At 48.9% G+C, this 22,765-nt stretch overlaps 1 protein-coding gene across 9 annotated transcripts; it reads left to right on the forward strand.

Moving 5' to 3' along the window:
• The first annotated feature begins 172 nt into the window (after positions 1 to 172).
• On the forward strand, positions 173 to 19,421 carry LOC105722203 (uncharacterized). Of its 9 annotated transcripts, XM_064360220.1 has the most exons (12): positions 173 to 342; positions 1,261 to 1,463; positions 4,128 to 4,192; positions 4,663 to 4,785; positions 4,916 to 5,031; positions 5,403 to 5,532; positions 6,327 to 6,413; positions 14,346 to 14,434; positions 16,276 to 16,423; positions 16,885 to 17,619; positions 18,459 to 18,596; positions 18,694 to 19,421. In XM_064360220.1, exons 1-8 carry the CDS (start codon positions 206 to 208, stop codon positions 14,373 to 14,375), a joined length of 891 nt encoding a protein of 296 aa, XP_064216290.1. In that variant the 5' UTR covers positions 173 to 205; the 3' UTR covers positions 14,376 to 14,434; positions 16,276 to 16,423; positions 16,885 to 17,619; positions 18,459 to 18,596; positions 18,694 to 19,421. The 9 variants fall into 9 exon arrangements, with proteins under 9 accessions (XP_064216290.1, XP_012314973.2, XP_064216289.1 ...); XM_012459550.3 differs by having other exon boundaries at positions 16,276 to 16,453; positions 16,885 to 18,596; XM_064360219.1 differs by having other exon boundaries at positions 16,885 to 18,596.
• Positions 19,422 to 22,765: the final 3,344 nt, after the last annotated feature.

A 22,765-nucleotide genomic window follows, 5' to 3' on the forward strand; every position in this document is an offset into this window, starting at 1 on the left:
ACTAGCCAGGCAGAGGGTAGAGATGGGTGGATTAGTGCCTCCAAGCCATTCCTGGAGCTTGGACTGCCCGGAGCCCAGGCTCACGAGAAACAGCCCCTTCTCCAAACCCGAAAGACTGAGGCCCCTCCTTGGGGTGGTGGGGAGGCGGGGCTCTCCGCAGGCCCCTCCCCCGTCTCGGCAAGCGTGCCCACAGCCCCTCCACTGCATGGGGTCTCACTGCAGCCAGGTAGGGAGCACCACCTTGGACCCTTCCATGCCTGCCCTGCAGGGGCCGCTCCAGGGCCTCGGAGCGCAGCGCCCCCTGGAGAGGCTGTGCCCGGACCTGAGAAGCCGGCTTGTCAGGTAAAGGGATCCCCCTGCCCTAGGGGGACCAAGGAAAGGGCGGGACAGGGCACAGAGGGCCCGGGCCCTGGCCGCAGAAGGGGAGCCTCCAGCCCTGCCTGGGTGCAGCCCTGGGGGCCGCGGGGATCTGGGGGCCTCCGGGGTCTGGGGCACTCCATGCTTGGGGAAGGCAGGTGGGGAAGAGAGGCGGCTCCAGGGTCTCTGGAGAAGTTGTGGGGCATCCTGATCTCAGACCTGAGCCCTTCCACCTATGACTTGTGGGGAATCAGCCGCTGGATTCTGTATTTTAGACGATGGTGAGTTAGGCCCAGGGAAGCCTGACAGGGTGGGCGAGTTCCCAGGGAATGACCTGTCCGAGGGGCAGCTCCCAGCGATAGGACCGACAGAGACCAGCTAAGAGCGGGGATACAAAGAGACGGACGCAGGGACAGAGCAAGGCCCTTTAAGGCAGTGAGCGATGGGACGCGCCTGTTTGGGGACCCGAAATGCAGGGCGGTGAGAGAACCAGGTTGCCCGCAGTTTCTTCCTGGTCCACGAACAGGCTTCCCTGGGCCATGTCTGGGAGGGGCAGGGGCTCTTAGCTCCCCAGCCATAGGGCAGAAGTGAGGTTATGAATTAGGGAGTGGGGACAGAAGCCTCTGGGAAGAGGGTGCTTCGGGGCTTTAGCAGCAAGACTCCCAAAGGCAATTTGGCCTGGACGAAGAGGGACTTGAAAGGCCACTGTGACCTGGGAGCTCGCCTGTGGGTCAGAGATTCCCTATACGGGGAGATCCCAGGATGGAAGACTCCTAGGCAAGTCCGGAAGGACCAGGGCCTTTCAGAGGGTCCTGAATCTTCCCGTGGGGAAGAAATGAGAAGCTGACCCTGGGACCCGGCACTGGCCCTGCTCAGCCAATTTTTTTCGTGGTAAATGGGCAGGATCTGCCTCGGGCAGCTTGCCCCTGGAGAGGCTGCATCCCTAGGAAGGACTGTCTCGTGCCTGGCCTGCCCACCATTCTTGTCGCAAGCGCAGTCTGCTGCCCCAAGCGCACAGATGAATCCGAGTTCTAACAAGCGAAAACTAAGCAGAGTAATCTTTGATCCATCGACATCACAAGTGTCTTGGAAGTCCAGCTTAGCGGGTGAGCAGTTGGTCCTTTCTCTCAATTAACTGCGGGTGCTCAGAAGTGGTGGGGATTGCTCACGCCCTCACTTGAGGTATACTTAATGGGCACACATCTGCCCACTTCTGACTACCCCGTCACAGCTCTAGACTCTGCATGCCTGTCCTTTTTCAGGCCTGCCTCCCTGAGAAGCCTGGAGCTGGGCCAGGAACAAGACACTGTCTGAGACTTTGAGTGACACCTCCTCTTAACTTTACTCCCAACCCCAAATATGTTCTGTTCCCCATACCAATTAATGGCAACTCAATCCTTTCAGTGTCTCAAGGCTGAGATTCTTGACTTCTCTCTCTCATACTCACATCTGGCCCATCAGCTATTCCTGTTGGTTCTACCTTCAACATGGATACAGAATCTGACCATTCGCGTCTAACCATTTCCCTTGGTGTGAACCACGGTCGCCTCGCCTCTGGCTTATTGTCACAATCTCCCAGCTGGTCTCTTGCTTCTGCCTACACCCCATGCCATTCTCCACCTCTGCTCCTGATCTATTCTCACCTCAACAGCCCGAGTGCTGTTGTTAATCAAAGTCAGACCACTTTTATTCAAAACCTGCCCAGGGCTGCCATCCCCAAAGCCAATCATCTTTACAATGAGTCCCTCACGATGTGCCCATTACTGCTCTACCTTCACCTCCCACCACTCTTCCCTGCTCCTCCCGCTCCAGGCACCCTGTCTTTCTTGCTGTCCCTCAAGGTTGCTAGGCACGATCTTGCCTCTGGGTCTTCATATTTGCTGTTGCCTTTGCTTAGAATGCTCTCTCACCAGATACATAAATGGCTTGCCATTCACGTCCTTCAAGCCCACTCAGATTCAATGAGATTTTCTTTGACTTCTGTGTATGTACATATACAAACCTATATGAGCAAATACAAAACAAAAATTCTTTTAGAAAGGTAGTTCCTGTGAAGGAACTCCCTGGTGTGTAAGAAGCTCTGTGACAGCAAAGATTATTGTCTCTTTCGTTCATTGATGTGCCTAGGAGAGTGCTTTTACATAGTAGGTGCTCAATAAATGTATGATGAAGAATGCACTTATTGATTTCCTACTATATGCCAGGAAGTATTCTAACATTTTTTTCACATATTAATTCATTTAAATCCACAACAATAATAGATACTGAGATGATCCCCAGGTTAAGATATCAGAACTGGAGCTTGGGGGAATTTAATTTGCTCAAGATCACTTCTTACATATATTAAGACTCATTGTTGTTTGGGCATGGTGGCTCATGCCTGTAATCTCAGCACTTTGGGAGGCCGAGGCAGGCAGATCACAAGGTCGAGAGATCAAGACCATCCTGGCCAACATGGGGAAATCCCGTCTTTACTAAAAATATAAAAATTAGCTGGGCGTGATGGTGCGCACCTGTAGTCCCAGCTACTCCGGAGCCGAGGCAGGAGAATCACTTGAACCCAGAAGGCGGAGGTTGCAGTGAGCCGAGATTGCACCACTGCATTCCACTCCAGCCTGGCGACAGAGGGAGACTCCTTCTAAAAAAAAAAAAAGACTCATTGTTCATTTAATCCTCAAACAATAACAGATACTATCATCTTCCCTGTCATACAGATGGGGAAAGTAAAGTTGACAGAGTTTAATTTGCCAAAGATCACAGAGGTGATGAAGCAGAGGAGCTGAGTTTTGAACACATGTGGTTTGGTGCCAGAGCCATTGTGTGTAGCTCCATGCCTTGGCTCCAAGTCCTATTGCGAGGGGCTTTGCTTGCAGGGCAATGTGAGAGGGAAGCAGCAACTTGAACTGAGATCCGTGGCCCATGTTGCTTTGGAACCCAGTGGTGTCACCAGCTCCTTACTCTTGCTTTATCTCCTCCTGACTCCACTTGGGTGAACAGGCTCTATTCCTGGCCTCAACTGTCAGGCTCAGGGAGGCATGCCTGAAGGCTATGCCGGTCCAGTTGGCACAGAAGCTTCCTGGGCTGACTTGGGGTTTCAAGTCCATTCACAACCCAAACTTTCAAAGGCAGTTTAGGACAGCCCTAGAGATCTGTGGTCACTGGGAGTGACTCAAAGCTCTCTCTCCTCCCAATTGTTCTTCTGTGGTCACTGGGAGTGACTTAAAGGTCTCTCTCGGGCCGGGTGCGGTGGCTCACGCCTGTAATCCCAGCACTTTGGGAGGCCGAGGTGGGTGGATCACGAGATCAAGAGGTCGAGACCATCCTGGTCAACATGGTGAAACCCCGTCTCTACTAAAAATACAAAAAATTAGCTGGGCATGGTGGTGCGTGCCTGTAATCCCAACTACACAGGAGGCTGAGGCAGGAGAATTGCCTGAACCCAGGAGGCAGAGGTTGCGGTGAGCCGAGATCGCGCCATTGCACTCCAGCCTGGGTAACGAGTGAAATTCCATCTCAAAAAAAAAAAAAAAAGGTCTCTTTCCCAATTGTTCTTCCATCCCCGGCCATGCCTGATTCAGAAAATATCTTAACTAAGTCCCCACATGATGGCCTTTCCACTTTGGCTTCCATTGGCCTAGAGAAGTCAGTTCTGGGAACCCTGGTAGCTTCTGAGCCTTCTTGGTGGACAGGAAGGGAGAGGAGAGGACGGCTCTGCCTTCCTGTTCCATCTGGTGGAATCAGCTAAACTCCCCAACTACATCCCTTTTCAGGATTGCGCCAATCAGAAAGAGAAGCCTATGTGTTCATAGTGAAATTTCTAGAAGAAGAACATATGGTAAGAAAGTGCTCTGATCTCTTTTGTGAACTGAGGAGGAAAGTAGAAAAAAAAAAGAGAGCTAATGCCTCATTGGGTTTTGGGTACTAGCCCTGGCTTGGAAGCCGCCAGATACTCAGCCCATTGTTGCCCCCTGACCAGGTAGATCTTAGGTAGCTGGGCCACTGGACGGGCTGTCTGGGGCTATCTTGCAGTTCCCCACCTGTAGGAAGGATCTTCATCAGAGATCCCTATTCCCACTGTCCCCCAGAGCCCTACGTAGGTGGCCAGACATGGATGAGCAGCAGTCCTGGGGACAGGGACATTGTGCTGAGAAAATCGAGTGAGCAATCCATCCTTTGGCCTAGCTGATCAGAATCTGGGCTGGATGTGAGGGGCAGGGGCCGGGTGCAGGTCTCAGGTGCTGCCCTTGGGTGGAGCTAAGGGCTGAGGCCCAGCTTATGGGCAGCGGTCTGTGTATTGTGTCCTAGTCCGAGTTCACCAAGCTGAAGTTCCTGAGGGCTGTGGAAACCTTGAGTAGTGCTGTGCATGCCCAGGCAGATGGCAATATGGACGATTCCTACCCCAAAACCATCCTGGCCAAGAAAATTGAGGTGAGAAGCACCCAAGCTCTGCTGGGAGTTGGTCATTCAGGGATGAGGATGACAAGTCCCGGACCTGAGGACTGGCATCTCTCTCTGAGCGGGAGTTCTTGTTTTTTTTTTCTTTTCCTGGCCTTTCTAGATACTAATTCTTGAAGAATCCACTGAGAATGTGATGGGCAGCGTGCATCAGCAAGCCATGCTCTGCATCGTGGCACTGAGGTGCCTTTCCTGCTCTTACCCCTTCAGAGCCCCTAGGTCTCTGGTGCTGAAAACTTTTGGGTTGGGAGGAAGGGCAAGATTTGGGGACTTAACTTTTGGCTTGTGGGTGGCAGAGCCCTGGTGGCTGCCACTTTATCTGCCTGTGTTCTGGGGTGGAGGGTCTGTGTTCTCCAGCTGTACTTTTGGGAGCGTATTAGGACATTCAGTGAGGGAAGCTTCCCCAGCAGCCTGGCCCTCCTCTCCCGGAGGAGAGGCCATTGGGAAGTGTTTGGGGGCTCAGGTCCCCACTGTTTCCTGCACCTCAGAGAAAGCAGCAGAGCACATTCTCCCAGAGGGTCCCAGCAACATAACCCAGGCTCTCCCAGGGATGCCTGAAGCCCCTTGTCATTCCCCGTCTCTCCCAGCAGCCGGGTGAATCCACCATTCCACTTGTCCCAGAAACTGGACCTGGTAAATGTGGGCGTCTCCAGCATGTTCTCTCTGCCGCTCATCGTGCCCGGTCTGTGCCGAAGAGACAACGCGAGTCTCTACCTCCAGGTAATCCCCACCTCTTCATGGAGAGCTCCACGGGGAGGGTTTGTCTTTGGAGTCACCTCCTGTCTTTTAATTTCCCCGCTCTTCTCCTGCTCTGAACTCTCTGCAGAGCTCTTGGCCCATGGCCCTCAGGCTGCTAAGAGGCGCTCCAGCTGTCTTGCCCTCGCCTGTCTTTCTGGGGATCCGGCCCATGCTCCTGCCCTATCCCTGTCCTTGCTCACTAAGGCTCACAGCAGCCTCAGTCGCGGGAGGAGAAAGTCTAATAATAAAACCCACCGATACTGTGGAGCAACTGACCAGTAGACTGCCAAATCTCAGGGGCCTGTAGTTTTTTATTCTATTTTAATTTTTAAATTTTGAGACAGGGTCTCACTTTGTTGCCCAGGCTGGAGTATAGTGGTGCAATCATAGCTCACTGCAGCCTCGACCTCTGGGGCTCAAGCTATCCTCCCACCTCAGCCTTTGTAGTTTTAAAAATAGATGTTTCCTAAACCCAACAGAATGACTCTAATGCAGAGAGTCCCATGGGGTCTGGCTTTCCTGGGGAGAATGGCCCAGTGCCTACATTTTACCACTGGGCCTGGTCCAGTCTTCACTGAGGCCAAGAAAGGTCAGCACCAAGGAAGATCAGAGTGTGGCTGGCCATGAGAGAGGGAATGCAGGGGGAGGGAGAGCCAGGCTGACCCTACTTCCTTCCTCCTGAGGTAGGGGACAAGGAGATGGGGGAGTGTCCCCAGGGAGCCGAGCTGGCACTGTGGCAGTCTGTTCTGGACACTCCCTGTCTCTTCACTTGTCAGATGGTCCAGGCCTTAGATGACATGTTGCAGGCTCTTGTGATGGATGACATGAGGCCCAACGTGCTCATACTGCAAAACTTCCTGGAGGTAAGCGCCCGTGGAAACTGAAAACTGGAAAACTGATCAGGGAAACTGAAACTCCATGTTAATTCCAGCATGTTTGGGAGGAAAGGAAAAGAAGGTCAGGATAGCCTGGGTGTCACTCTAGTCCAAAGACCACTGGTTCTCAAGCCTCAGCGTGCATAAGCATCACTTGAAGACAAATTTCTGTGTCTCCCATTACATATCATTTCGAGGATCACATTTTGGAAGCGCAGCCAATTAAGCTGAGGACCCATTTCCCACCAGAACTTGGACGTACTGGGGCTTCAGCGGTAATAACATTTATATCCATGTCAGACTTTAATCTTCAAAATATTTTCCCCTGTGGCAAAGTCTGCCGTTGCTCTGTGATAAAGATCTCAGCGCTTCACCATCCAGGCTACTATTATATCCCTTAATGTAATCCTCACCAGAGACTCAATGTACTTCCTTAACTGTCTTTAGAGCTTTAAAACGTTTCAAATATTCTTAGTTACAATAAATTGTTATCCCCTGAGAGTAGTTTGAGTTGGGGAAACAGCCAAGAGTCACTTGAAACCGACTTTCATGAACAGGATGGTAATCAATTAGGGCAATATAATTTTGCATGAAACATCGGATGTGACTGCAAATAAGGAGACAAGATTGCCCAGGCATCTTATAAAAAGACCTCGACAAGGGCTTTAGCTAGAGGGAGATTTGTCCACATTTGGATGCGTGACACAGTTCTTTTGGAATGTGCCATCCCTGGTATGTTTGTTGAGGAGGATTTTTGTGCTTTTTAGTCAACCTCGCTATAAATGTAAGAACAAATGTTCTGTTGTTCTTGGAGTCTGTGGGGAGCAGAGATGCAAAACTCTGGTCCTGGTCAGGGTAGAGTCTTCAAGAGATCCATTACTAAGGTTCTCATTATCCAAAGATAAATGGTGCCCTGCGAAACTGCCACCTGAAACAGGTTCCAACATTTGGTAGGAGAAATCAATTTATCTTGATAAATGAAATACAAAGTATAAAAAAAGTTATTTTTATGTGTAATAAAATTATATTTGCGCTGGACACGGTGGCTCACACCTGTAATCCTGGCACTTTGGGAGGCCGAGGCAGGGAGATCACAAGGTCAAGAGTTTGAGACCAGCCTGGCCCATATGGTGAAACCCTATCTCTACTAAAAATACAAAAGTTAGCCAGGCGTGGTGGCAGACAGCTGTAGTCCCAGCTATTCAGGAGGCTGAGGCAGAAGGATAGCTTGAACCCAGGAGGCGGAGGTTGCAGTGAGCTGAGATCATGCCATTGCACTCCAGCCTGGGCGACAGAGCCAGACTCCGTCTCAAAAAATTAATTAATTAAAATTTATATTTGCACCAGATGCTGTGGCTCGCGTCTATAATCCCAGGATTTTGGGAGGCTGAGATGGGTAGATCTCGAGGTCAGGAGTCTGAGACCAGCCTGACCAACGTGGTGAAACCCCTGTCTCTACTAAAAAAACAAATTAGCCAGGCGTGGCAGCACACACCTGTAATCCCAGCTACTCGGGAAGCTGAGGCAGGAGAATCGCTTGAACCCGGGAGGTGGAGCTTGCAGGGATCCAAGATCACACCACTGTACTCCAGCCCGGGCAACAGAGGGATACTCTGTCTCAAAAAAAAAAATTATATTTGCTGTCTTGAGATAATTCTCAGTCAAGTATGTATACTTTAGACATGTTTTTTCCTACAAGATGGCATGATAGCATAATACAACATCATTTATTTCACATTTGACTTTGCATAGCTGGATCAGAAAGGTCAAATTTGAGGGCTATATGTTTTCTTAAGAGCCCTCCTTTTCTTTTGTCTTCTTTTCTTTTTCCATTTTTTTTTTTAAGGGGGGAATGGAGTCTCGCTCTGTCGCCAGGCTAGAGTGCAGTAGTGTGATCTTGGCTCACTGCAACCTCTGCCTCCCGGGTTCAAGTGATTCTCCTGTCTGAAGCGATTCTCCTGCCTCGGCCTCCTGAGTAGCTGGGATTACAGGTGTGCGACACCACGCCCAGCTAATTTTTGTATTTTTTAGTAGAGACGGGGTTTCACCATGTTGGCAAGGCTGGTCTCAATCTCCTGACCTTGTGATCTGCCCACCTTGGCCTCCCAAAGTGCTGGGATTACAGGTGTGAGCCACTGCACCCGGCTTTGTTTTCCATTTTTAAATTAAGGTATAAGTTCCATATGGTATAATTCAGCTTTTATACCATATGGAATTTGGTGTGTAGATCTGTGTAGATCTTTTTAGTATGTAGATCTGTGGGTTTTGACAAATGCATGCAGTCCCGTAACTATAGCCACAATGAAACTATGGAGCAGTTCTATCGCCCCCCAAATTCCCCCATGACTCTTTATGGTCAGCCCCTTCCCCATTCCCCACCCCAGGCAATGGCTGATTGGTTTCCTGTGCCTATATCATCTAGGTGCAGTGGTTCATGCCTACGGTCCCCGCACTTTGGGAGGGTGAGGTAGGGGGATCATCTGAACCCAGGAGTTTGAGACCAGCCTGGGCAACAAAGCTAGACCCTGTCTCGAAAATAAATAAATAAATAAATAAATAAGGTAATTAAAATGTTATCTAAGGCCGAGTACTCCAGCCTAGGCAAGAAATCGAGACCCTGTCTCAAAAATAAATAAACAAAATAATTAAAATGTTATCTAAGGCTGGGTACAGTGGCTCATGCCTGTAATTCCAGCACTTTGGGAGGATCACTTGAGCCCAGGAGATCAAGACCAGGCTGGGTAACATAGACTCCATCTCTACAAATAATAAAAAAGTTATCTGGGCATGGCGTTGTGTGCCTGTGGCCCCAGCTGCTTGGGAGGCTGAGGTGGGAAGATCACCTGAGCCAAGGAGGTTGAGGCCACAGTGAGCTGTGATCATGCCACTGTACTCCAGCCGGGGCAACAGAGGGAGACCTTGTCTCAAATTAAAAAAAAAAAAGTCATCTAAATGGAGTTATCCAGTAGACAGTCTCTGGAGTCCGTCTTCTTTCATTTAGCGTGATGAATTTGACATTTGTTCACGTTGTTATGTGTATCAGTACTTCGTTTCTCTTTATTTTTTAATTGAGTAGACGGATCACAGTTCGTACATTCATTTTCCAGTTGATGAACTTTTGGGTTGTTTCCTGATTGAGACCATTACAAATAAAGCTGCTATAAATCTTTGTGTACAGGCTTTTACATGAACATAGGTTTTTATTTCCCTTGGGTAAATCACTTGGAGTGAGATTGCTATGTTGTATGGCATGTGGATGTTTGACTTTATAAGATTCTTCCTCCAGGCTGGGCACGGTGGCTCATGCCTGTAATCCCAGCAGTTCGGGAGGCCAACGTGGGCAGATCACCTGAGGCTGGGAGTTTGAGACCAGCGTGAACAACATGGTGAAACCCCATCTCTACTAAAAATACAAAATTAGCTGGGCTTGGTAGTGGATGCCTGTAATCCCAGCTACTCAGAAGGCTGAGGCAGGAGAATTGCTTGAAACTGGGAGGCAGAGTTTGTGGTGAGCTGAGATCACGCCGTTACACTTTAGCCTGGGCAACGAGCGAAAAACTCCACCAAAAAAAAAAAAAAAAAGATACTTCCAAAGTGTTTTCCCAAGTGGCCATACCATTTACATTCCCACTAGCAATGTGTAAGGGGTCCAGTTGCTCTGCATCCCTGCCAGCATATGGTATTGTTAGGGTTTCCTTGTAGTCATTCTTACAGATGTGTAGTGCTATCTCTTTGTGGTTTTAACTTGCATTTCCTAGTGACTTATGTTGAGTACCTTTTCATAGACTTATTTGCCAGCCATCTGCATGTCTGCTTTGATGAAGTGTCTGTTTAAATCTTTCGCCCATTTTTTTTGTTTGTTTTGAGATGGAGTTTTGCTCTTGTTGCCCAGGCTGGAGTACAATGGCACGATCTCCACTCACCGTAACCTCTGCCTCCCAGGTTCAAGCGATTCTCCTGCCTCAGCCTCCCAAATATCTGGGATTACAGGCACCCACCACCATGCCTGGCTAATTTTGTAATTTTTTTAGTAGAGACAGGGTTTCTCCATGTTGGTCAGGCTGGTCTCGAACTCTCAACCTCAGGTGATCCGTTGGCCTCAGCCTCCCAAAGTGCTGGGATTACAGGCATGAGCTAACACACCCAACCTGCCCCCTTTTTTTTTTTAAGGTTATTTTCTTATTTGGGGATTTGAGAGCTCTTTATTTTATTTTATTTGAGATAGGGTCTTACTCTGTTGCCCAGGCTGGAGAGCAGTAACACCATCACTGCTCACTGCAGCCTCAAACCTCCCCAAGAGACCTTCCCACCTCAGCCTCTTGAGTAGCTAGGACCATAGTTGTGTGCCACCATGCTCCACTAATTTTTGAATTTTATGGGCCAGGCACAGTGGCTCACACCTGTAATCCCACCACTTTGAGAAGCTGAAGCCCGGTGGATCGCTTGAGGTCAGGAGTTCAAAACCAGCCTGGCCAAGTGGCAAAACCCCGTTTCTACTAAAAATATAAAAATTAGCCAGGCATGGTGCCATGTGCCTGTAATCTCAGCTACTGGGGTGGCTGAGGCAGGAAAATCTCTTGAACCTGGGAGAAGAGGGTTGCAGTGAGCCAAGATCACACCACTGCACTCCAGCCTGGGCAACAGAGCGAGACTTTGTCTCAAAAAAAAAAAAAAAAAAAAAAGTAGAGATAGAGTCTCCCTATGTTGCCCATGCTGGTCTTGAGCTCCTGGGCTCAAGCAATCCTCCTGCCTTGACCTCCCAAAGTGCTGGGATTACAAGTGTGAGCTACCACGCCCAGCCTTAAAAGCTCTTTGTATATTCTGGATATAAATCTTTTGTCAGATATGTGATTTGCAGACATTTTCTCCCATTTTGTGGCCTGACTTTATATAGTGTCTTTTTTTTTTGAGATGAAGTGTCACTCTGTCAGCCAGGCTAGAGTGCGGTGGCGCAATCTCAGTTCACTAAACTTTCCATGTTCAAGCAATTCTCCTGCCTCAGCCTCCCAAGTAGCTGGGATTACAGGCGCACGCCATCATACCTGGCTAATTTTTGTATTTTTAGTAGATACAGGGCTTCACCATTCTGACCAGGCATTCATTGAAAGCCCACAACATCTTGAACTCCTGACTTCGGGTGACCCACCCGCCTTAGCATCCCAAAGTGCTGGGATTGCAGGTGTGAGCCACCACTCCCGACCCTGGCCACTCTTAATGGTATCTTTTGAAGAGCAGGTAGTTATTCATTTTGATAAAGTCCAAATTGTTATTATTTTTATAGCTATACTTTCTTTGTATTATGTAGGAATTTTTGCCTTCCTTAAGTATTTTCTCGTTTTCTTCTAGAATCTCATCATTTTAGATTTTAAGTCTGTGGTCAATTCTGAATTAACTTTGGTATTGGATGGTTGGGTATACATTGTGGTTCATTTTTCTTTCTTTGGCACATGGCTGTCCATGATGGGGTTCAATGCCTGGGGAGAAAGTCTACCCTGAAGGACACCTGTCCAGCAGCTATGATACAGGACACACTTTTCCAAAAGTTTGCAGCAAGCAGGGCACAGGCCTCTCTTACCTGGCAGGATCTCAACCTGGTGTAGTAATATAATGCTTACAGGGCTTCTGGGAGGATAGAGTGAGTTATTCTGTTCAGAATACTTACCTGTGTCACGATTATTATTAACCTCTAGAAATGAACGGCTCTGAATCTCATCCTTCAGAGACCACTTTACCCCTTCCTCTGGCCTAGCAGGTAGGGGTTTGTATGGACATGCTGTCAAGAGAGCGCTGTCTCCCCACCTTATCCCATTCCTGCTTGTCCGCTGCTTTGTAATTCTACATCTAAGGCACAGCACTGTCTGTGAGAAGAGACCCAGAAGGTAGCAGGTGAAGCCCCAGAGACTTTTTTTTTGAGACGGAGTTTGACTTTTGTTGCCCAGGCTGGAGTGCAATGGCATGATCTCAGCTCCACAACCTTTGCCTCCTGGGCTCAAGCGATTCTCCTGCCTCAGCCTCCTGAGTAGCTGGGACTACAGGCATGTGCCACCACACCCAGCTAATTTTGTATTTTTAGTAGAGACAGGGTTTCTCCATGTTGGTCAGGCTGATCTTGAACTCCTGACCTCAGGTGATCTGCCTGCCTCAGCCTCCCAAAGTGCTGGGATTACAGGCATGAGCCACTGTGCCTGGCCAGCCCTGGAGACTCTTAAACACACCTTTGCTTTGCCAAGTTCATGGGGCTGTGAGCTCTGGCGCCTGCCATGACTTCCTCCTTTTTGTCTTTCTGACAGTCAGGAATGTGGAATCAAGAGAAGGAAGGGAGCGGCACTCCCACAGAAGGTGTCACAAACTCTCTTTGCTCCTTTTCCGGATCACCTTACCTTGGTCATTACTGTCAGACAAAGTGCACGAACAGACGCGGGCCTTGGGCACTGTTTCCCGGCTGCTGAGGTTTGTTTGCAATTTCCCTGAACTGTCAGCGAGTGCTTGGAGTGGGGGAAAAGGCTGACCCAGCGGGCCCTGCTTCTCTGCACATGGGGTACCTGAGAGCCTGTGGCTCCGCAGAGGGTTACTGGGGGGTGGGTTGTCAGAGCGTCCCCCTTTTTTTTGCACTAGTGCCTTTTCTGTTCCTATGGGGTAAGAGGCTTGACTTGTTTGCTTGGTCTGCTCTTGGCCAAGTGAGTTCCAATTGGCTGGACACATCTCAGCCTTGTTGGGGAACCTGGGTCTGAACAGCTGGGTTGGGTCCACAGCTTCCCACTGGCTACATGTTTCAAGGATCTGGCTGCCCCATTTCCCTGGGTGCTGCTTTGAAAGGTTTTTCTTGGCCGGGGAGAGAGTGTGGAGCTGGTGAAGTGAGGTGATGCATGCAGGCAAATGATTTAGTGGTGTGGAGGGGTGGAGAGGTTGGACAGGGGTGGTGGCCACAGTGCGGGGAAGTCCCTTTTGGGATGGTGGGGAGTTAACCAGTTTCCTCTTCCGGGCAGCATGTGGAGGAATTCGCGGTGAGTGGGGAACTGATGAGCATCTTGGGCCTTTTCTGCGTGGGCTGCAACCATGAGATCAGCAAAGAGGCATCAGAGGCATTGCATTACCTGTTCAAAATCCTTGTGCTTCAGAGAAGTAAGCACAATGAGCCTGGGTGGCCACTGGGCTGCAGCCGTGGGTACCCATGAATAGCAAAAGCATATACGCACTACTCACTGAATGCTCGCATTGTGTCAGGCACATGATAAAGGGCAGTTCCTTCTCACGAGGGCACTGGAGTAAATATGCTAAGATGCCCCAAGATGAGGGAGCCCCGTTACAAGTAGATCTGGAAACTGTCTGGATGAGCTACACCCCCTTTGCTGATGCAATGCCCTCTTGTACAAGATTCTCGGGGAAAAAGGGAGCTAGACTTGCAGCCACCTATGGAATCAACTTGGACACTCAGTATTTCCCAGTGGTCCCAGCCTTACTGCTAGGCCTAAGACTGAGAAAATGAACATATTTTCTTAGGGAACAAATTGAGCCCATCTTTGCTCGAGGAAAACAAAAAATACAAATAGCCATACATACTTACAGAGGTGCCAGGAGGATTTGCAAATATCCCTAAGAGGAGTCTCAGAAACTCTGATTTCTCATGGTTCCACAGGGCATACTTCTCATGAGGGCATTTGCTCAGCATCCGTAGGTAGAACAGTCCATATTCTGGCACAGCGCAGGGACAGCTGCACGGATCAGACTGAGTCCCCAACCGCATTCTCCCTCCACCCATTGGCCTGGTGCTGGGGAAGTCTCCCCATTCTGTTGAGCAAATGTTATTTCACCCATTTCACTCTGTTGATCTTCTCTGAGGTTTGGAGGGAAAACTAAGAAGGGTGTATTCCTTTTTCCCTGTTAAGGCCCTGCCCCTTAATTGTTGTTTTTGGACTGTAGGTGAGAAACAGAAGACAGAGACTATCCTGAAGGATTTACAGAAACATTTCCGTGGGGAATGGTTTGCCAGCCTGCAGGATCTAACACTGGTAACCCTCACTCTCCACAGTGCATGAACCGCCCAGATGGGGACCTATGGCAGGGAAGAAGGAGAGCTGGGGTGGAGAGATTGTAGAGGGCCTGGGTGGGGCCACAGAGGAGTAATCCTTCACCCAGGGGAGTGTCTCCAAAGCTCAAGGTCTCCTGGACAGCAGGCTGGAGGGGTAAGACCCATCCTCTAGCTGCACTTGAGTTGACTGAGGCTTGAGGTCACTGAGAGAGTTCTTTTTTGAGACGGACTTTTGCTCCTGTTGCCAGGCTGGAGTGCAATGGTGCGATCTTGGCTCACTGCAACCTCTGCCTCCCGGGTTCAAGCAGTTCTCCTGCCTCAGCCTCCTGGGTAGCTGGGATTACAGGCCTGTGACATCATGCCTGGCTAATTTTTTGTATATATATATATTTTTTTGAGACGGAGTTTCGCTCTTGTTACCCAGGCTGGAGTGCAATGGTGCGATCTCGGCTCACCGCAACCTCCGCCTCCTGGGTTCAAGCAATTCTCCTGCCTCAGCCTCCTGAGTAGCTGGGATTACAGGCACGTGCCACCATGCCCAGCTAATTTTTTGTATTTTTAGTAGAGACAGGGTTTCACCATGTTGACCAGGATGGTCTCGATCTCTTGACCTCATGATCCACCCGCCTCGGCCTCCCAAAGTGCTGGGATTACAGGCGTGAGCCACCGCGCCCATCCTTGTTATGCACATTCTTACTCTAATATTGTGTTTAGATTTATAGGCATATTTACCATCCTATTTGCTCACCATCCTTTGCTCCTTGAACTTTCCTTAGGAAATTGTTTTTCTTTTCCCTAAAGGTGTTATTTAGAAGTTTATCCTCTAGTGAGACTCTATTAATCAAACCATCTATTTTTTTTAATCTATAAAGTAAATCTGCATTAAATGATAGATTTGCTGGGAACTTGTGGGTTGATGTTTATTTTTGTTCAATGCTTAGAAGGTTTATTCCACTGTCTTCTGCCTTCCACTGTTTCTGTGGAGAAGTTGGCTGTCAGTCTCACTGCCATTCTTTCATCGACAGCCCATTTTTCCTCCTTGTCTCTGTCCCCAGAGCATGCTGTGTATCGTTTGCCAGCTGTGAAAGTCTGTCTTCACCTTTTATCTCACCTTCACTTCCTCATTGCTTTCTCCTCCTGTTTCAAAAAGGCCATGACTTCTTTTTGGAACTAAGCGGATTTTCCTAACATTTTATGTTATTTGTAGCAAATGCTTTTCAGATATGTACTTGTCTTCTGAATGTGATTTTGCCAGGTAAAGGTGAGTGGGGAGACATGCCAGGCAAAGGGAAAGGCACGTGTCTGATGGTAGAGGAGAGTGAGTGGGTGCATGATCAGGCATGGGTGCTGTGCAGGGCTGGTGGTCAGAGCCAGCCTGAAGAGGGGTGCAGTCATGCTGGGTATTAAGGATGACAGGGGAAGCCTGGAAGACAGATGCAGTGGTCTGAGGGTGGGTGGGTGGTGAGAGCTTGGACGGGCCAGAGAGAAGGGACCCACGGGATGTTCTTCTCACCAATCTGACGCATTCAAGTGAGGCCAACAAGCTTTGACCTCAGGTATTTTCTCAAACCAGGCTCACAGAGCAAGTGAACATTTCCAGATTTGTGTGAGATGACAGGGAACAGGGAGGTCTGGAGGTGATGGCAAGATGAAAAGGACAGAAGGAGAAAAAGAGAAGGGTAATGAAGAGAGAGCAAGAAAGAAGGAAGAAACCAGGGGACCTAGGGGCCTAGTGTCACCTCCCCTGGAAGCACTGTGGGACCTGTGGAGAGTGGGCTACCTGAAGCGGGTAACTGTGTTGGTGGGTTTCTGACTCTGCAGAGGGGTTTGCAAGCCCTGGGACATCCTGGCATCCTTCCCCAAAGGCTGCGAAATGATCATGGAATATCTGCTCCAGAGGCTGACTCCACACCAGAGATCAAAGGACCAGGAGCCCAGCCACAGGGGAACAGAGATCTCACCATTGATTGTATGGAAAGGCCAACAGAGGGGGGCCGGGGTAGGGAAGGGGACTCCCTGCTGTCCTGTCCTCGGCTGTCACGGGCTCTTTGGGCTTTGACCTTTTAGGTATCAGTGTTTGGTGGAACAGTCTAATGGCAGTCTTAGAGTTGGGTTGCAGGGAGGGTTTTCCAGTTGACTTTGCTTTGTCAGGGAGATAGAAGAACTGGATTCCCCAGCCCCTCTTTAACTCTCAAAATGATAAGAGACTAAAATAACCACCATGATTAGAAGAGCGCTTTTAAAACAACGACATTCTAGAAATTGCCCTTGATTTTTCTGGCTCACACTAATTTAGTCTTCACCTGCTCTAGCAGCATGGGTTTTACTGGGCAAGTCTGTCATAGTGATGGGTTGTGGAAAGAGATTTTCTGGTGACAGGACTTATGAGTTGAAGATACGATAATGGGTCACTCTCCTCCTCCCTCCCAGGCCACCAGGGCCGTCCATGAGCTCCTGCGGGTCCCCAGTCAGCAGATGGAGGTGCAGTCCTTCTCCTCCTTGTTCCTGCGTCCATGAGCTCCTGCAGGTCCCCAGTCAGCAGATGGAGGTGCAGTCCTTCTTCTCCTCCTTGTTCCTGCGTCCATGAGCTCCTGTGGGTCCCCAGTCAGCAGATGGAGGTGCAGTCCTTCTCCTCCTTGTTCCTGCGTCCATGAGCTGCTGCGGGTCCCCAGTCAGCAGATGGAGGTGCAGTCCTTCTTCTCCTCCTTGTTCCTGCGTCCATGAGCTCCTGTGGGTACCCAGTCAGCGGATGGAGGTGCAGTCCTTCTTCTCCTCCTTGTTCTGCATCCATGAGCTCCTGTGGGTCCCCAGTCGGCGGATGGAGGTGCAGTCCTTCTTCTCCTCCTTGTTCCTGCGTCCATGAGCTCCTGTGGGTACCCAGTCAGCGGATGGAGGTGCAGTCCTTCTCCTCCTTGTTCCTGCGTCCATGAGCTCCTGCGGGTCCCCAGTCAGCGGATGGAGGTGCAGTCCTTCTTCTCCTCCTTGTTCCTGCGTCCATGAGCTCCTGCGGGTCCCCAGTCAGCGGATGGAGGTGCAGTCCTTCTCCTCCTTGTTCCTGCGTCCATGAACTCCTGCGGGTCCCCAGTCAGCGGATGGAGGTGCAGTCCTTCTCCTCCTTGTTCCTGCGTCCATGAGCTCCTGCGGGTCCCCAGTCAGCAGATGGAGGTGCAGTCCTTCTCCTCCTTGTTCCTGTGTCCATGAGCTCCTGTGGGTCCCCAGTCAACGGATGGAGGTGCAGTCCTTCTTCTCCTCCTTGTTCCTGGCCCTGCTGTTCCAGATCTCCCTTTTTGTGCTTGAAGGGGGCGCTGAAATAAGCTAGGATCAGCAACACATAGCTAAATGGGTGGACCTGATGAGGTACCTTTGGCGTTTGCTAGTGATTACGCTCCAGGAGCCATCAGCTCAGCACCTTCGCCTGACTTGTTGTCAGCCTGCTGAGCCTGAATACCCTTTGTACACTCTCCTGCCAGGGCACTTCACCTGTTCCCCGCACTTCGTATGAAGAAGTCTTCCTGGATTAAAAAAAATTGTATTTTATTATTTTATTTTTTTAGAGACAGGGTCTTGCTATTTTCCCCAAGCTGGTCTTGAACTCCTGGCCTCAAACCATCCTCTTCTCTCAGCCTCCTGTGTTGCTGAGATTGCAGGTGGGAGTCCAGCTTTCTGGACTTTTTAGAAAAGACTCCTTCTTTAAACCTGGCCTACTAGGCTGATGCACAGATTCTGTACCAAAGTGAGATCAATACCATATATAAAACACACATTTGCGTCCACAGACCTGGACTGCATTCCCTACCCTTCTGCCAGCTCGCTGTGTCACCTTGCAGCTGTCACATCTCTCTTGGTCTCAGTTGCTTCACTTGTAAAATATTAACTGGGTCTCTGAGGGCTGTCCCACCATCAGCAGTTCACGATCCCGAGAAAGCTTTGGGAGTCGGGCAGGTGGCCGGTGAGGGAGAGGAGAGCAGATGGTGAATGACTTCTGTTTTCTGCTCTTTCTCCAGTTCTACCGTGGAGGCCCTGAAGACCTTGATGCAAAGTTGTGGGTATGGGGACCATGTGTCTTGTATTCAGAGACATAGGGACTGGGGGCTGCTTGTCAATCCTGAAAGACACTATGATGGAGTCACTCTGCTGGCCAGGTGAGCTGCACCTGGGTCCCCGGCTGGAGGGCCATCCATTCACTTGGCCCTCTCCTGCGGCCCAGACCTCACTTGAACACTGTGCTCTTGTCGGTAGGTCCCTGGTCATCAATAACTGTTGGCACAACCGCCTGCTCTTCGGCTCCTTCATCAGGTTCCTCCAGGACCCAGACTGCAAGAATCACTTGACAGCCCTTGTGCTCCTGACAGAGGTGACTGGCTCTTGGCAGGAGGGGAGCCGGTGAGGGTGATCCCCCTGTAAGACGGCCATGCCCAACAGACACCTCCCAGGAAGGCCACTGACTCACTGCTAGGAAGGGTTGGGGGACATGGCTAATGGCACTTGATTTGGTTACCTTGAGTTGGGGGCTTTGGTGCCTCCTTAAATCTCTTGGCAGTTTGACTCTGCCCTGACTTTATGGAACAACACAGCTCCCTCCTTCAACCACCTCAGCCTTGAGCATCCTTTTAAAATTAATCTTTGCTTAGGGCCCCTGATTGACTCAATATAATTCAGCCACCTGCAGAAAAAAAAATAGGAAATTTCAAAAATATGGAAAAGTATATCAAAAATTATAAAACCATTGTTAAGCATAATCCCCAGAGGAAACCACATTCATTCAGGTTTTTGCCTGTATAGAGGTGTGTATGTGTGTGCTGGTTGAAATCATTTTCTTTCTTCCCTTTTTTTTTTTAGACAGAGTCTCCCTCTGTCGCCCAGGCTGGAGTGCAGTAGTGCAATCTCGGCTCACTACAACCTCCGCCTCCCAGGCTCAAGCGATTCTCCTGTTTTAGCCTCCCAAGTAGCTGGGACTATAGGTGCACACCACCACGCCTCGATAATTTTTGTAATTTTATAATTTTAGTAGAGATGGGGTTTCACCAAATTGGTCAGGCTGGTCTCAAACTCCTGACCTCAGGTGATCCATCCACCTCAGCTTCCTAAAGTGCTGGGATTACAGGTGTGAGCCACTGCATTAGTAGAAATCATTTTCTACTAATATTCTATATCCTGCTCTATTCAAATATCTGTCTATGTCATTACATGTTCTTTGTAACATACATTTTTCTTTTTTGAGACAGAGTCTTGTTCTGTCGCCCAGGCTGGAGTGCAGTGGCATGATCTCGGCTCACTGCAACCTCTGCCTCCTGGGTTCAAGCAATTCTCTGCCTCAGCCTCCTGATTAGCTGAGATTACAGGCACATGCCTGGCTAATTTTTGTATTTTTGGTAGAGACGGGGTTTAACCATGGTCAGGCTGATCTTGAACTCCTGACCTCATGAGCCACCCACCTCGACCTCCCAAAGTGCTGGGATTATAGGTGTGAGCCGCCACACCCAGCCTGTAACATACATTTTAAAATTTTGTTTTATTTTATTTTTTGAAACAGGGTCTCACTCTGTTGCCCCAGGTTTAAAGGTATGTTCTATGCTAGAGTACAGTGGTATGATCATGGCTCACTGCAGCCTCCATCTCCTGGGCTCAAGTGATCCTCCCACCTCAGCCTTCTGAGGATGGAGGTCTACAGGCATGTACCACCACGCTTGGCTAATTTAACATTTGTTTTTTTTTAATGTAGAGAAGGAGGTCTCATTATACTGCTCAGGCTGGTCTTGAACTCCTGGGCTCAAGTGATTCTCCCACCTGGGCCTCCCAAAGTGCTGGGATTACAGTTGTGAGCCACCATGCCTGGCACATAAACATAAATGTTAGTGGTGATACAATGTTTCATCACAGAGATGATCTATAATTTATTCGACATTCTGTTTCCAATTTTACACAATTATAAATAACATTGTAATGAATAGCTCTGTCAAAAGTTTTTGCCCATATTCCAGATTATTTCCTTAACTATTGAATATAATAAGTGGAATTATTGGATCAAAAAGTATGAATGTCTTCTATGACTTTTAACAATAATGACAAATTGCTTTCTGGTAGAGCTGTACCAATTTAGACTTCCACCAGTAGTATTTGAGAGAATTTCAGAGTTTCTGACCCATTACAGCCTTAAATGGGATCCTTTTAAAATTCAAGCCACCCGATTTTTTTTTTTTCGAGATAGAGTCTTGCTCTGTCGCTAGGCTGGAGTGCAATGATGCGATCTCGGCTCACTGCAATCTCTGCCTCCTGAGTTCGAGCAATTCTCCTGCCTCAGCCTCCTGAGTAGCTGGGATTATAGACGTGTGTCACCACACCCAGCTAATTTTTGTATTTTTAGTAGAGACGGGGTTTCACTATGTTGGCCAGGATGGTCTCGAACTCCCAACCTCAGGTGATCCACCAGCCTCAGCCTCCCAAACTGCTGGGATTACAGGGGTGAGCCACTGCACCCAGCGGAAGTCTTCATTTTCTTCATTGTGCCACAGGTAGTCCTTGGACCCAGCTTGGAGAAACAGTACAAGGCACAAGCCCGAGTGGGCAGGAGGCCACCATGAGATGGCTGCCTCTCTCTTTAGAGCAGTAATTCTGAACGCTGCTGCATATCGGAATCCTCCTGGGAGGTTTCAAAAATGCTAATGCCAAGCCTCCACCCTGCCCCTCACTGTCTGTCTAGTTTTTCTATTTGAATTGATCTGGCATGGGTCCAGGTATCAGTTTGTTTTAGAAGTTCTCAGGATTAAAGGTATATTCTAGAAATATAGCTTGGATTGAGAATCACTCTAGAAGTTTCTCCAAGTGTCTGATACCCAACTGAAACAAGGAGACACACGATACAGCCTTTGCTCATCTGCCACCCTGATTGGGGTTTTGGGCTGACAATGGGGAGGGGAGGTCAGCATGCTGGGGAGAGGCTGGAGGGAGCACCGCAGTAGGGGGACGGGTGAACCCCATTTTCAGCAACCAGAGAGAGAAGCAGTAGATTCTAAAGTGGAAAGCCACTGGGGTTTTAGGTACCAGGTAAGTAAGTAGGTCAAGATCCGTAAGTGAGAGACCATGGCTAAGAAAGCTTTCTAATATTTCAGAGCCTTTGTCTCTCCATGTGTTGCTTCGTTATCTTTGTTTTTTTTTATACAGACGGGGTTTCACCATGTTGATCAGGCTGGTCTCGAACTCCTGACCTCAGGTGATCTGCCCGCCTCGGCCTCCCAAAGTGCTGGGATTACAGGTGTGAGCCACCGCGACTGGCTGTTACTTCATTATCTTTATTAATTTCCTTGAGATGATTACAAATAGAAATATTTAAAACAGAAAAGGTGTGTGCTTTTCTTCAGTGTACTCAAGAAACAGCAGAGCTCTGTTATTTTAATTCTCTCTAATTCTGTGAAAAGGGTGTTATTTACCTCTATTTTGTAGAGAACGAAAGTAAGGCAGATAATTTACTCTCTAGCTTACTTACTCAACTAGAGAGTAAATTAGGGTGGATCTGCCTGACTGCCAATCAAAGTCAGATGAAAACTGCTGAGATGTTAATGAAGACTTCTTTGCCATTAGTTACATGCAAATGTACATGCATATGTGCATGCATGCATGCATGCTAAAGCAAGTACATATATTTTAAATGTATCTGATTGACTTTTGGTTTTTTAAATGTCATTTTATTATTTAAAATATATTTTCTATATCACAAGTCATCAAGCAAAAATGTTATTTAAAATAATCTTTTTTTTTTTTTTTGAGACAGAGTCTTGTTCTGTTGCCAGGCTGGAGTACAGTGGTGCAATCTCAGCTCACTGCAACCTCTGCCTCCCAGGTTCAAGCGATTCACCTGCCTCAGCCTCCCAAGTAGCTGGGACTATGGGCGTTCACCACCACGAACACAAATCCAGCTAATTTTTGTGTTTTTAGTAGAGACGGGGTTTCACCATGTTGGCCAGGATGGTCTCTCTCTCTTTTTTTTTTTCTTTCTTGAGACAGAGTCTTGCTCTGCCACCAGGCTGGAGTACATGCAGTGGTGCAATCTCGGCCCGCTGCAACCTCCGCCTCCAGGGTTCAAGTGATTTTTTAAAATTTTTTTGAGACATCGCTCTTGTTGCCCAGGCTGGAGTGCAATGGCGCCATCTCGGCTCACTGCAACCTCTGCCTCCCAGGTTCAAACAATTCCTCTGCCTCAGCCTTCCAAGTAGCTGGGATACAGGCATGAGCCACTACACCCAGCTAATTTTGTATTTTTAGTAGAGACCCGGGTTTCTCCATGTTGGTTAGGCTGGTCTCTAACTCCTGACCT

This window comes from Aotus nancymaae, unplaced genomic scaffold (assembly GCF_030222135.1).
Source record: "Aotus nancymaae isolate 86718 unplaced genomic scaffold, 86718_ANA_hifiasm-v0.15.2.pri h1tg000039l, whole genome shotgun sequence".
In the NCBI taxonomy this organism is placed as follows: Eukaryota; Metazoa; Chordata; class Mammalia; order Primates; family Aotidae; genus Aotus; species Aotus nancymaae.

What these genes read in the sequence shown, in the direction of transcription:
- LOC105722203 (XM_012459544.2), top strand. Translation starts at nt 206, where the DNA reads ATGGGGTCTCACTGCAGCCAGGTAGGGAGCACCACCTTGGACCCTTCC. An exon ending in TTCTAGAAGAAGAACATATG is followed by an intron (nt 4,193 to 4,662) that starts GTAAGAAAGTGC and finishes ATTGTGTCCTAG; the next exon opens with TCCGAGTTCACCAAGCTGAA. An exon ending in TACCCCTTCAGAGCCCCTAG is followed by an intron (nt 5,032 to 5,402) that starts GTCTCTGGTGCT and finishes CTCTCCCAGCAG; the next exon opens with CCGGGTGAATCCACCATTCC.